We start from the raw sequence: 14,889 nt of genomic DNA on the forward strand, positions 1-14,889 counted from the left end.
TTGCTTGACCCTTTCCCTGGGAGATTCCAGCAAAGGCGCCGCTCCTGCGGGCCTGTGTGCCGGCGGGAACTCCATTACCCAGAAAGTTATGCGCTGAGCGGCAGCGAAGAACACCCAATGAACATCCAGACTTTCGGCATTTCCGGGAGGGCGCACTGGGCGAAGGCGAGACTTCCTGTATTTTGTGGCGGTCATTTTGGCAGTCCTCGGGGTCAGAAGGCCGAGAGCGCAGAGTCTGCATTGAGGAGACAGACAGAGGAGGCGCGGGAAGAGGCTTTGTCCCCAGTGACTAGAGGCGGTTCTATAGTCGGGCACATCGCCGCTTGCGGGGCCGGTCTGGAGACGTTGGTGCCCGGTCCGTTCGGGACGCTCGGCTGTCCCCTCTCTGCCCCGGCTTGTGGCTCAGGTGGCGGCGGCGGCGGCGCCGAGGGACCCGCCTCAGGTAAACGCTCGTCCTGCGGGCCCTCACCGCCCTCACCCCACCAGACACTAAAGCCCCGAGTGCGGGGCGCCTGCTCTCGTGCCCGCAGCCCAGGCCCCGGTGTCCAGGACGGTGAGGTGGCCGTGTGTGGGGCCCTGTTTCTGACAGACGGTGTGATGGCGCGTGGCAGAGGGTCACAGGTGGAGGCACCGGCAGGTGCAAAGGCTGGGAGGTCGGATTGAGCCGGGAGGATTGGGGAAAACTGGGGTCCGTGTTGCTTCTGCAGGGAACAAAGTGTGGGTAGAGTCGCACCTGCAGTGACAGGCTGAGGAGTTGTACCTTCCTTCTTGGGGTTCTTGGAGCCATGGAAATTTTTGCGTAAAAGGGACATGATCTAAGTTAAGTTTGAAAAAATCCCCAGAGTCTGTTCAGTAGAAGCACAAATTGTAGGGCTGCTGAGGACATTGCGGCAGAGGGTGTTTGGGGTTTTTTCCCCAAGGACACAAAACTGCTGAGAGTCAATACAGAGGTTAGATGGTCGGTCCGAGATTACCTGGCTCTGGTGACTCCCAGGGGTGCAGGGAAGGCCTGAGCCCCTGGTAGGATGCCATGCTCACATCCCCCTAAGACCTGCCTCTTCCCACAGGTTTCCATGGCTGCGGAAGTGCTTTTGGAACCTAATCAGGTAAGTGGCGGTTTCGTCCTCCCTCACTGGTCCCAACCCCTATTTTCTCCAAATTTGTGGTGTCATGAGACTTATCACCTGCCATTTTCCCAACCTTTGGGTGTGGGGACCTTAGAGAATACTAGCTCAGGGTCCTGAGTTGAGTCCAGGGGTTTGATGGAGGGGTTCCCATTTCAGGCCACCAATGGAAAGAGGTGTAGAAGCTTGTCACTAAAACGGCAAGTGCTTGGAGGTGAGGCTAAGCTGGTTTAGGGAATTGCAGGTCTCCTTCCTTTCTGGTGAGAACAAACTGGGTGTGGGGAGTAAGAGTCAGACTTGGAATGACTGCCTGTGAGGTTAGGCATCTGTTCTGCAGGCAGTGGGAGGTCTGGATCAGATGAGGGAGGTGTTCGCATCTAGGTCTTAACAGGCCCCATGTGGTTGCAGGGTGGACAGCAGAGTGAACACAGTGCTGGGAGTATGAGAAGACAGCAGACACCAATGGCACAGGGATCTGGGATCTCCTCTGCGATCTTAGGAGGAGGATGGACGTGGGGTAGATGTGTGAGGAGATAGATTGTGGGTCTTCAGGAGTGAGGCTGTTGATGATTTCATCTGTCTCTGTCCTGGCAGGGAAGTGTGACCTTTGAGGATGTGGCCCTGTATTTCTCCTGGGAGGAATGGGCTCTCCTTGATGAGGCTCAGAGATGCCTGTACCACGATGTGATGCTGGAGAATTTTGCACTTACATCTTCATTGGGTAAGCTCTTACGCCTGCCCCTATGCCCTGGGCAAGGCTTGGCCTTTCTCTTTTCTCCAGGGTCAAGTATGTCTCCATCTAAACCATGGGTACTGCTTCCTTTCCCAGTTGCCTGGGTATGTGCTGTGGTTCAAGGGGTGAGCTGAGTGCATGTCTACTTCTCATCCTTATCACTCCAGCACCTCCTGCCCCGAAGCTTCACAGGGAAGGATTAGGTATCGCTGTTCTTTAGGTCAGCCTAATGGATCCCACCTGTCATGCCGTCTCTCTCGCTGGGTGACTGTCTAGTTCCATGGCACCCTAGTATTGCTCCCTTCCTGTACCTCACATTTATTTGTTCCTGACTGTGCCTGGAAGTGTAGTCACTTATATAGTCACTGCTTACACAGATGATCTTGAGAGGTCTTTAGCTAAGATTCTTTTTTCTTTATTTTAGTTGTGGCAATTTTGCACAACAAAACATTTACCACTTCTAAGTGGCATTTAGTAATTCTCATTGTACAACCATCACAATCATGCAACCACAGAAGTTTTTCATCTTGTAAACTTCAACTCTGTACCCATTAAACAGTAACTTCCCCCATCCACTCACAACCACCATTCTACTTTCTGTATCTGAATTTGACTATTCCGAGTGTCACATATTGGCGGAATCATCAGCAGCTTTTTTTTTTTGGTCTGGCTTTTTTGACTTAGCATAATATCTTAAAGGTTCATCTGTGTTGTAGTATGTGTCAGAATTTCCTTTCTTTTTAAGGCTGAATAATATTCTGTTTTATGAATGTACCACATTTTGTTTACTATTAATCTATCGGTGGACACTTGAGTGCTTCTACCTTTTGGCTCTTGTGTATAATGCTGTTATGAACATGGGTGTGCAGATATTTAGTGTCCCTGCTTCAATTTTTTTGGGTATATATGGAAATTTGGAATTGCTTCATCTTATGATAAATCTGTCTTTAATAGAATTAAAATTACAGCTGCACAAAGGTTCCAATTTCTCCCATCCTTGCCAACACTTCTTTTTTTTTGGGTGATAACCATCCTAATTGGTGTGAAGTGGTAGCATAGTTGGGTTTTTTTGTTTGTTTTGTTTTTGTTTTTTTAAAACAGGTATGTTCTTTTATTTATTTATTTATTTTTGGCTGCATTTTGTCTTCGTTGCTGGGCGCGGGCTTTCTCTAGTTGTGGCGAGTGGGGGCTACTCTTCGTTGTGGTACGCGGGCTTCTCGTAGTGGCTTCTCTTGTTGCAGAGCATGGTCTCTAGGTGCACAGGCTTCAGTAGTTGTGGCATGTGGGCTCAGTAGTTGTGGCTCGCGGGCTCTAGAGCCCAAGCTCAAGAGTTGTGGTGCACAGGCTTAGTTGCTTCGCAGGCTGTGGGATCTTGCCGGATCAGGGATCACATCCGTGTCCCCTGCATTGACAGGCAAATTCTTAACCACTGCACCACGAGGGAAGTCCCAGTATCATAGTGTTTCGATTTGCATTTCCCTAACAGCTGGTGATGTTGAGCATCTTTTTGTGTGCTTATTACCCTTTTGTATATCTTTGTTGGAGTAATGTCTGTTGAAGTCTTTTCCCAATTTTTTTTTTTTTTTGGCGGTACGCGGGCCTCTCACTGTTGTGGCCTCTCTCGTTGCGGAGCACAGGCTCCAGACGCGCAGGCTCAGCAGCCATGGCTCACGGGCTCAGCCGCTCTGCGGCATGTGGGCTCTTCCCGTACCAGGGCACGAACCCGTGTCCCCTGCATCGGCAGGCGGACTCTCAACCACTGACCCACCAGGGAAGCCCTTTTCCCAATTTTTGAATCAAGTTGCTTGATGTTTTTGTTTTTGAATTTTAGGAATTCTCTATATATTCTGGATATTAATTTTTTATCAGATATTTGACTTGTAAATATTATCTCCCATTCTGTAAGTTGCCTTTTTACTATTTTCTTAGCATCGTTTGATGTACCAAAGTTTTTCATTTTGATGAAGTCGTTTGTTTTCCTTTTGTTCCTTGTGCCTTTGATGTCGTTTCCAAGGAATCACTGCCAAATGCAATGTCATGAAGTTTTCCTCTGTTTTCTTTGAAGCATTTTATATTTGTAGCTCTTAAGTTTAGATCTTTGATCCATTTTGAGTTAATTTATGTACCTGGTGTCCATCTAATTTCATTCTTATGCATGTGGTATTCAGTTTTCCCAGCATCATGTGTTGAAAAGCCTGTCCTTCCCTGTCGAATGGTCTTGGTCTCCTTTTTGAAAACCATTTAACCAGATATGTGAGAGTTTATTTCTGAGCTCTTTATTCTGTGCCATTGGTCTGTATGTCTGCCTTGATTCCAGTATGACACTGTTTTGATTACTGTAGCTTCACACTGATAAATTGAAATTTAGAATTGTGACTCCTCCAACTTTGTTCTTCTTTTTCAAGATTGTTTTGGCTGTTTGTTGTCATTTGAGATTGCATATGAATTTTAGGATGAATTTTTATATTACTGCAGAAAACATCATTAGAATTTTGATAGGGATTGCATTGAGTCTGTAGATGGCTTGGGGGTCATATCAACATCTTCACAATATTAAGTTTTCCAATTTATGAGCATAGAAGTCTTTCCATTTACTGTCTTTAATTTTTTTTAGCAGTGTTTTATACTTTTTAGTGTACAAGTCTTACTTCCTTAGTTAAGTTTATTTCTAAGTATTTTATTCTTTTGATAGATAGTTTTATAAGTGGAGTTTTTCTTAGTTTCCTGTTCAGATTGTCCATTGTTAGTGTGTAGAAATACAACTGTGGAAAACTGCCGCCATGTCCTGCCTGCCGCCTGCCACACATGGTGGGTAGTCGATCCAGGACCTTGCTTCATACGTGTGGAGGAAAGCCCTTCCCCTGAAGTTAGTTATGACTTACAGCAATTGGGTAAACTACACCTGTGCGTAGAATTGAAACATTTTTCTTTTCTCCCTGCCTGGTGCCTCCAGAAATTGGGGACTCTTGGGTTCTGAACAGCCTTATCAGGGGAATGGAAAAGGCTGACTCCTGGCATGTGCAGGAATCTCAATATTTTGGGGACTTCTAGAAGAGAAAAATCCACCAAGGCATAATCTGGTGGCATGCCTTTGGCATGGCTTTCCTGGCCTTGAGAGGCCTTTTGGGAATTCATTCTGACACTCCTTCTGAGGAATTCCACCACAACTAGTTTGGAGGAGCCTAAGTGGTCAATTGACCACACTTGTTTTACAAACAGATTAGTTTCAATTTGGCTGTGTTTGGTGGAGATGAGGGTAATTTCAAGGAGAAAAAAGGCTATGTTTTAGTGGATATTAAATTCTTCTTCTCTTAATTGAAGTTTGTATTTATGAAAGTTATTGTGTTAGCCATACTTTTGCCCTGATGTTCTGGTTGGAAAGAAAATTATGTAGTGAAATTGCCACAGAGTGTGTGACAGTGTGACTGTGTCACGTGAAGTGTGACACTGCTTGCTTTAAGTCTGCTACTAAAAGCACATGTACAATGCTTGTGTGACAATTGGGTATAAGAAATATATGGTCTAGGGCTTCCCTGGTGGCACAGTGGTTAAGAATCCACCTGCCAGTGCAGGGGACACGGGTTCGAGCTCTGGACCAGGAAGATCCCACATGCCACACAACAACTAAACACGTGCACCACAACTACTGAAGCCCACGTGCCTAGAGCCCGTGCTCTGTAACAAGAGAAACCACCACAATGAGAAGCCCACGCACCACAATGAAGAGTAGCCCCCGCTCACCGCAACTAGAGAAAGCCCGTGTGCAGCAACAAAGACCCAATGTAGCCAAAAATAAACAAATCAATTTATTTAAAAAAAAGAAAGAAAGAAGTATTTGGCCTATAAAGTGTTTGTCCATTAACATTCTTCTGAGCCTGTTCATGAGATCTGATTGGTTTTCCCCCACCTTGTATAACTAGGCAAATATAAAGGAGGCCTAGCACTGAGGGACATGATCTGAACCTGGGGTAGGAGCCAGCACCCCAGCCTAGAGGGACGGATATTTTAGTCATCAATATTTTCTACTGAGAGATTTGCAATCAGAAGGGGAAATGATGGAAAAATCGCCATGTGTTGAGGTATAGGGGAGTCATTCTGGCTTAACTTAAATTTTACTGATCAGAGCAGCCTATTTGTGATCTTTCAACATGCATTGTACATCTGCTTTGGCCATTGAGGAAGGGAATGGGTTTGAAAGTCAAAATGGAGTAACTTGTTCAGACATCCAAGGTGAAACTAAGGAGCCATCGTATACATGATTTTAGTCACGTTCTTGTGTTATTGAAAGTTGAGTTTTTGAACTGTTTTACAGACTAGGAGAAAAACCACAGGCAGGTGTGTTATCTCAGAATGTGGTTACTGCTTGTGTTTTGCTTAATTTTCATAATCTCCCCTGTGTTCTGCCTGTTAGATGTCTTAAATTTCATCTCTAGCCTGAAGGAGGAAATCTATTCCACGACTGAGCAGCAACACTGGCCTCACTGTGAAGTGAGTCTAATTGCTGGGTCTCCAGCGAGATGCAATTGTCAGCCTTCTCTGGACTTCCATGAAAAATTGACCTGGCTACTATGACTATTTGGGGACTACTGACAATGGGGGAGAAAGACTCTCACCATATTTTTGTCCCACATGCCAGTACATCAGAAGGAGCCCTGTTGAACTAAGATCTCGCATGCTTCATGGCACAGCCAAAAATTAAAAAAAAGAAAAAAAAAAAGAAGGACCCCTGTTGGTAAACGTTACTATACAGCTGACTGCCCATGAGCCTCCCTTGGCTATGCTGTGTGGAATGGAATAGGCTGGCTTCCGGACACATAAGTCCAACTAGTGGGATTAACGCTTTTTTGTTTGGAAGGATCTAATGGGTCCAACCTTAATGGCACTCAACCCAGCATGGGGAGAAAGATCTGTAGTGCGACTGCTGACCATTGGCCAGGCCACCAGAATGTTTCTTTAAAATCCGGACCTCCCCATGGGGGTAGCTCTGGGTTTGTGAAAACCCGGGGTGGCCTTACCTTCCTTATAACTGGACAGGGCACTCCTACTATTGACTCTCTTTCCATTGACCTGGTAAGATCTTGGCTCCAAAATTTGCCCACATCCTGGCAAATGACTCTTCTGAGCATAGTAGGTATCTTGATACTCTGAGGCTGCTGCTGTTTGTATTGTGTTTGTGGTATCTGGTTGCAGTGCCCCCTACATACTTGACCCCAGGGATATCGCGGAAGAGGGTAGACCAAGATTGTAAGGGTCGTGCAGTGTGTGTAGGGGTAGAGTGTATGGTTAGGCCACTCAAGATGGCTGTTCTATTGCTCTCTGTACATCCCCTGCCCGACCATTGCCTGCTTCATCTATACCCTATGCACATGACTGACCTTCCTACTCACTTGCCCCAGACCCCAGCTAGTGATCATTCTTATCAAAGGGGTGGTGAGGGGTTTGCCTCTCTACTGGTTTCCCTGGTAACTAATGAGCCCACCTGATGCCAGTTCCCCTATAACTGGTAATCTTCTGTTCCCCCTGGGAGCAAGGACTGTTGTCATGTCCTGCCCATTGTCTGCTGTACAGGGTGGGGTGTCACGTCAGGACCTTGCTTCAGATTTGTAAGCTCCCCCATCCATTAAACCATTGATGTCTCTGTTGCTGGGAGGAAAAAAAAAAAAACACAACTGTTTAGTTCTTTTTTTTTTTGCCACACTGCCTGGCTTGGAGGATCTTAGTTCCGGACCAGGGAGTGAACCCAGACCTTGGCAGTGAAAGCTCTGAGTCCTAACTACTGGACCACTAGGGAATTCCCACAACTGTTTAATTTGTATCCTCTTCCTTTGCTGAATTCATTTATTCTAACAGTTTTGTGGTGGAATCTTTAAAATTTCATGAGCTATGGATGCTTTTTGTCTTTCCTGCCTAATGCTCTGTCTAGAATTTCCAGTACTATGTTGAATAGTAGTGGTGGAAGCTGGCATCCTTTTCTTGTTTTTGATATTGTAGGAATACTTTTCAGTCTTTTACCGTTGAGTACAATATTTGTCATGGATTTTAAATCCTTTGCTTTTTATTATGTTAAGCTAGTTTCCTTCTATTGATAGTTTGTTGAGTATTTTATCATGGTTTTTGTGCATTGATTGAGGTGGTATGATTTTTTCCTCATTCTGTTAATGTGATATATTACACTGAATTTTGTATCTGTTTTTAAAATATTTATTTATTTATTTTTTGGCTGCATCAGATCTTAGTTGCAGCACACAGGATCTTCCTTGTAGCATATGTGATCTTTCGTTGTGGTGCGTGCTTCGTTGTGGCGTGCAGGCTCAGTAGTTGTGGCTCAAGGGTTTTAGTTGCCCCGCGACATGTAGGATCTTAGTTCCCTGACCAGGGATCGAACCCGCGTCCCCTGCATTGGAAGGTGGATTCTTAACCACTGGAACACCAGGGAAACCCCTGAATTTTTTATGTTGAACCATCCTGGCAAGTTGTGTCTTGTAGAAAGCATATAGTTGGATTATGTTCTTTTATCCATTCTGCCAGTTTCTCTTTTGCTTAGAAATTTTATTCCATTGACATTTAGAATAATTACTAATGAGGGGGGAATTACTTCTGTCATTTTGCTATTTGTTTTCTACATGTCTTTTGGTCTCTTTTGTCCCTTGTTTCCTCATTATTGTTTTTTGTGTTCCACTGGTCTTTTGGTTGTAAAATGTTTACATTTTTTGTCGTTTCCTTTGTGTACTTTCTATAGCTATTTTTTTCTTTGTAGTTACCATGGAAATTGCATTTACCATGCTAAAATTATAACACATTATTTGAATTTATACCCTTTTAGCTTCAACGATATTTTAACAAGGGTGAAAGGGGGTGGAGGGATAAACTGTTGGTTTGTATGTCCCATGATTTTTTTTTGTTGTTGAAAAATGGGTGTTTGTGTCTTACATTGTGGTAACTTGAGATTCAGTTCTCCCTCTTCCTAGGGTTTGCTGGGATCTGTTTGTTTGTCTTTCTGTTTGCTTGTTTAATGGCTATAGGGTGTCTCCATCCTGGAGATCAGTCTGAGGTATAAAGTTAAGGTCTACTCAGATTTTTTTCTTACCCAGATATGCATGGTGACTTTGTAAATTCCCCTGCATATATGATTGATTTTGAGTGCCTTAGTCCTTGAATTTCTGCCTATCAAAATGGGACTAAGAGAAAAATGATGTGAGGGGGGTGGACGGAATAGACGCCTGCCCTTTAAATCCCCTGTGAAATTGCTTCAGCTAGTGAGGGGAGGGCCTTTGCATCATTGGTAGTGTGGTTTCCAACAATGGCTGCCCAACTCCGTAGCACTACCATCATTAGAAGCAGCAAAAAGAGCACAGATTTCTGATATTTGGAGGACAGATGCCTTATTGCCCAACCTGGCTCCTAGAAGCTTCTCCAGGAACACGTACATGGTGCCTGCCCCAGGGCTCAGAGTTAGGGGAGTTGGAGAATGAAAACCATTACCATGCTAAGAGCTGAAAGTGATCAAAATTAAAGCAGTTTAGCATTGCAGAGGGGTTACATCAGATTGATTCTACCAGTATAGTTGTCCAGAAGGGAAGACACATTGCTGGTTCTTACTTTTCTGCTCTCTTACCTCTGTCTGTCCTTAGGAACTTTTTTGTAGTATTTAAATAGCTTTCTGGTGGTCTATTGTGTGCTGAGTTGTCTGGGACAGTATTGGCTACTGACTTGTCCTGTCATTCCCTTAGGAATTGGGTACTCTTTGTCTCATGCAGATCCTCAGATGAGGCTACAGAAAATGTCCTCTGCTTCACAGGATGGACATGACTCCATTCTCAACAAGGTGGGCTCAGAGCAGGCCTGACACAGATGAATGGCAGTTGAGAGAGAACATCACTTCAGGGCTTTGTCAAAATCATACAAAGAACCTGTCCTGTTTAATTGTGTTTTGGTGCCATTGCTAGTGGCCACACCTCACTTCTACTTTCCCTTCTCCATTCTTAACATTTTGCTGACTTGTCATTTCTACTAGTCATTTTTATTCTGACTCCAGCTGAGAGCTACTCCCCACCTCTCTGGACTGCTTACCTCACTTATTCCTCACACTGTTCCCTCCTTAGTGCATTCCCACTTTGTAGTGTCCTAAAGTGTGCACGTGTCTAATTATCCTTAAGCATTTTTTACCTTTGTTCCAGTCAGATTTTTCTGGGACTGGACTGGACTTCTGCACAGCATCCCATGTTGTCAGCAGATATAATCCTGCTAAAAGCCATTAGCAGAAGAATGAGCTGTAGGACATGCCTTTTTCCCTGGGCCACACCCTTTACTCATGTCCTGTGCCTGGGGAGGCCCACACCATCCTGTGAACTTAGGGACCCAGTGGGGCACAGCAGCTGCTTCCTCAAGCTGACCCCAACTTTCTTTTCATGAAAACAGTTTCATGGACGGATTCTTTGATGCATCAATTTACATTTGTGATTGTTTTGCCCCCTCTCAATATGGTTAACATGTACTTCACCATCACTTTTTCAGGCTGTTGGCATGAAGTGGAAGATAAGGAAACATCTCCTGAACAGAGCATTTCTGTAGAAGGAGTGTCACAGATCAGGACTCTTAAAGCAATTTCATCTCCCCAGAAGGCCCAGCCCTTTGAGATGCGGGGCCCAATCTTGAGAGATATTTTGCACTTGCCTGAGCACCAGAAAATGCATCTTGGGCAGAAACCATACACATATGGGAAACAATTTTATTTCACTGCCAACCTTCAGCAGTACCAGGGGCAGCACATTGGAAAGATACCCATCAGAAGTTCTGCAGACCGAGACTTGTATGTAAAGAGTTGCACAACCCACTTGTCCGGGAAATCCATTATCTGTATGGAGATTGCGAAGGACTTCTTAGCCAGCATGGGATTTTTCCATCAACAGGTCATTCACACTGAGGAGAAGCCAAACAATAGTAATGAGTGTGAGGCTGTCTTTCACAGTGGAAAAAAGCATCAGAACTGGGGAGAAGGCAAAAAAGCCCTCAACTGCACAGACACACTTGTTGAGGACCAAGGAGTCCTCACTAGAGAAGGGCTTTACGAGTGCAGCAAATGTGGAAAAGCCTGTACCCGAAGATGTAACCTCATTCAGCACCAGAAAGTCCATACTGGAGAAAGACCTTATGAATGCCATGAATGTGGAAAATTCTTTACCTACCTTTCCAGCTTCATTATACATCAGAGAGTTCACACTGGAGAAAGGCCTTATGAGTGCAGTGAATGTGGGAAATCCTTTAGCCAGAGCTATAGCCTCAATAGCCATAGGAAAGTTCACACAGGAGAAAAACCTTATGAGTGCAGGGAATGTGGGAAGTCTTTTAGTCAAAGATCGAACCTCATTCAACATCAGAGAGTTCACACTGGAGAAAGGCCTTATGAGTGCAGTGAATGTGGGAAATCCTTTAGCCAAAACTTTAGCCTCATTTACCACCGGAGAGTTCACACTGGAGAACGGCCTCATCAGTGCGGTGAATGTGGGAAATCCTTTAGCCGAAGCTCCAGCCTCATTCACCACAGGAGACTTCATACTGGAGAAAGGCCTTATGAGTGCAGTAAATGTGGGAAATCCTTTAAGCAAAGCTCCAGCTTTAGTTCACATCGGAAAGTCCACACAGGAGAAAGGCCCTATGAGTGTGGGGACTGTGGAAAATCATTTAGCCATAGTTCCAACCTCAAGAACCACTGGAGAGTTCACACTGGAGAAAGGCCTATTGAGTGCAATGAATGTGGGAAATCGTTTAGCTGCAAATCTAACCTCGTTAAACACCTGAGAGTCCACACAGGAGAAAGGCCGTATGAGTGTGGGGACTGTGGAAAATCCTTTAGCCAAAGTTCCAGCCTCATTCAGCACCAGAGAGTTCACACTGGAAAAAGGTCCTGAGTGCAGTGAATGTTGGAAAAAATTTTCAGCTGCAAATATAACCTCATTCAACACAAGAGACTTCACACTAGTGAAGGGCCATAGATAGCTGGGATGTGCAGTTTCCTTCTAGTGTAATTACAGTGGAGGAGAGAAGTTGTGAGGGAGCCATTTACCTGAATTAAAGCCCATACATCCAAAAATCTGCAGTGGGGAGTGTTATGTAGGAATCCTTAAGGAGCTGTGTTATACTTTATTTCCTGCCAGGCTCTTTCTAGCTTTATGTCACTGCCAGTATGACAGAATTCATTTCACCTGTGTTACCCAGCAGGTTCACACAATGTGCAAAAGTTATCTCCCAACATGTTCAGGGAAGTTGACTTCTGTCCCATTCCTGTTTGCGGGGTAAGTAATGAGTAGTCTTAGCTCTTGTGGGATCCTCATTCCCTTCCCATTTCCAAAGTAGGGCCTGGACCCGATCCAGTTTGGGCCCAGTGGAGCCAGTCTGAGTTCTATTTGTGACTTGCCAGGAAGGACTGCATTTTCAGGGACATGTTTGTTTATGGTGACATTTCTTTTGGCTTTTCCCAGCCTCTGAGTCACAAAGCTGGGAATTGCAAGCCTCCTATTGCTCTGCATTTTGCAATAATAAAGGCATTAATGTTTAAGCCACCTTTGGTCTTGGAGTTCCATTCACTGTGTGAGGTGATCTGAAAACAACTGGGCTCTACCAGCATTAAGGACAGCACAGCTCTCATGGTGGGAGGGGGGTCCCATGCTTTGTGTGCCTCACATGTCAGTATTATTAAGAATATAGCTCTCGGGCTTCCCTGGCGGCGCAGTGGTTGACAGTCTGCCTGCCGATGCAGGTGACTCAGGTTCGTGCCCTTGTCCGGGAGGATCCCACATGCCGCGGAGCGGCTAGGCCCGTGAGCCATGGGCGCTGAGCCTGCGTGTCTGGAGCCTGTGCTCCACAATGGGAGAGGCCACAGTGGTGAGAGGCCCGTGTACCCCCCCCCACACACTACATATATATATGTGTGTATATATATATATATATATATATATATATCTTTCTGGTTTTGGCCTAAGGTAAATATATTTTTGCCCAGGGTCTCCTAGAAAAGACTGCAGGGTTTTAGGATCCTAATTTGTGGACTGGGTATCAGGATTTTTTGTGGGCTCAGAAAACACCCTGAGGAGCCAGGAAGTTATGACAGCCTTCAGTGCTTCTGATAACAACACAAATTGTTTTTCTTATTCACAGTAAATATCACATAATGCTCAGCAGTTATCCTGCAAAAGAACCACATGCCGTGATCCCCAGAGTTCACTAGATAATGCCACTGTAAGACTAGGGCCAGGGGGAACCATCTTGGTAAAGAAACCCTGGAGTGGAGGAGAGTGCAGTGGAGTAGATGGAGTGTGCCCCTTCTAAAATTGCATCAACAAATGCTCCATTGACTGTGACTGTGCAGTATCAGTGGGCACAGATGCCCAGAAATTCTCACAACCTCCAGCAAGTGTATCTTTTGTAGCTGAGGTCATTGTGAAAGAAAATAAGCTATTGTTTTTCTGGATTCCTATAGCTTCTCTTGGATGTTCACCTAAAGGTCATTGCTACAGAGACAGAGAAACAGAGAAAGGAAATCCCTTAGTCCAGGGTTCCCTAACCCACTGGCCTTGGACCAACAGGCACTGATTCGCGGCCTGTTAGGAAGCGGGTTGCACATCAGGAGCTGAGTGGCGGGCGAGTGAGTGAAGCTTCATCTGCTGCTCCCCATTGCTCACGTTACCTCCTGAACTATCACACCCCCCACACCCCCACCCCTCACCCCTCACACCCCCTCCCCTGTATGTTGAAAAATTGTCTTCCATGAAACTGGTCCCTGATGCCAAAAAGGTTGGGGACCACTGCCTTAGTCCACAGTGTGGCTCTGTGACCAGCCAGCATTCCTGTTAACTCAGGTGGGAAGGAATCTATTACTCATCAGTATTTGCTACCACTAAAGCAAGGCTGTTCCTCCAAGGTCATCAGAAAAGAGAGGCAATATAGGATTGCTAGGCCTGATTTTTGTTTGTTAGTTTTTGTTTTTTGGCTGTGCCATGTGGCTTGTGGGATCTTAGTTCCCTGACCAGGGATTGAATCCAGGCCATAGCAGTGAACCACTGGACCTGCCAGGGAAATTCCCCAGACCTGAGTTTTTGAAAAAAGTGAGAGATCTAGATTTTTCTTTTGAACAATTTTGTGAATTTTTATTCAGGTATAGTTGACATGTGATATACTGTATCTATTTGAAGTGTATAAATTTTTACATATAAAACCACAAAGTCTCATCATAATCATGATAATGAACATGTCTATCATCTCCAGTTTACCTCATGCCATTTTATAATGTCCTTCCTCTCCTCCACCCACAGATCACCATTCATTTACTTTTATTTATAGTAGGTTAGTTTGTATTTTCTAGAATTTTATATGATTTTATTAATGAAATGTTTACATTTTTTTCCTGGTTTCATTCATGATTAATAAATATTTTGAGATTCTTCAGTGATCCGTATATAAGCAGTTCATTATTTTATTGCTGAGTAGTTTCTTTCCTATACTTATAGTATTTGTTTATCCATTTGTCTGGTTATGGTTATTTGGGTTATTTCCAGTTTTGGCTATTGTAAATAAAGGTGCTAGAACATTTGTGTGCAATTCTATATGTATGTATGTATTTTCACTTGCCTTGTGTTAGTAACTCAGCGTATAATGCCTGACTCATCAAATAGGTGAATGGTTAACTTATGAAACTGCCAAACTGTGACCTGAAATTGTTTGCTTTTACATACCCACCAGGAGCATGTAAAATGCTTCCACATTCTTGCCAATACTTGTATGGTCAGTCTTTTGAATTTCCTTAAATTTTGAATTTAAGCAACCAGTAGTTTTAATTGCATTATTTTCCATTTGTATATCTTCTTGGTAAAATGTCTGTTCATATCTTTTGACTATTTTTCTTTTCATTAACAAATAAATAGCTTATTTTTATTCTCAATTTTTTGCGTGCTACATACAATGTAATTACCACAAAAACCATGTATATACCTTAAATTTAATCTGCATTGTTCACATATTCTTTTTTTTTTGCGGTAT

General features: G+C 44.2%; 1 protein-coding gene across 1 annotated transcript; it reads left to right on the forward strand.

The window, feature by feature from the left end:
• The first annotated feature begins 168 nt into the window (after window positions 1-168).
• Window positions 169-14,791, forward strand: LOC111170048 (uncharacterized). The gene is made up of 4 exons (XM_022564855.2): window positions 169-442; window positions 1,068-1,106; window positions 1,719-1,845; window positions 10,372-14,791. Exons 2-4 carry the CDS (start codon window positions 1,074-1,076, stop codon window positions 11,763-11,765), a joined length of 1,554 nt encoding a protein of 517 aa, XP_022420563.1. The 5' UTR covers window positions 169-442; window positions 1,068-1,073; the 3' UTR covers window positions 11,766-14,791.
• Window positions 14,792-14,889: the final 98 nt, after the last annotated feature.

Source organism: Delphinapterus leucas, chromosome 20 (genome assembly GCF_059928025.1).
Source record: "Delphinapterus leucas isolate spDelLeu-1000000601 "Yukka" chromosome 20, BTC_Dleu_Yukka2, whole genome shotgun sequence".
Taxonomy (NCBI): domain Eukaryota; kingdom Metazoa; phylum Chordata; class Mammalia; order Artiodactyla; family Monodontidae; genus Delphinapterus; species Delphinapterus leucas.

Coding starts and splice junctions, on each gene's coding strand:
- LOC111170048 (XM_022564855.2), top strand. CDS start 1,074: ATGGCTGCGGAAGTGCTTTTGGAACCTAATCAG. Junction 1,107..1,718: donor TGCTTTTGGAACCTAATCAG/GTAAGTGGCGGT, acceptor CTGTCCTGGCAG/GGAAGTGTGACCTTTGAGGA. Junction 1,846..10,371: donor TGCACTTACATCTTCATTGG/GTAAGCTCTTAC, acceptor TCACTTTTTCAG/GCTGTTGGCATGAAGTGGAA.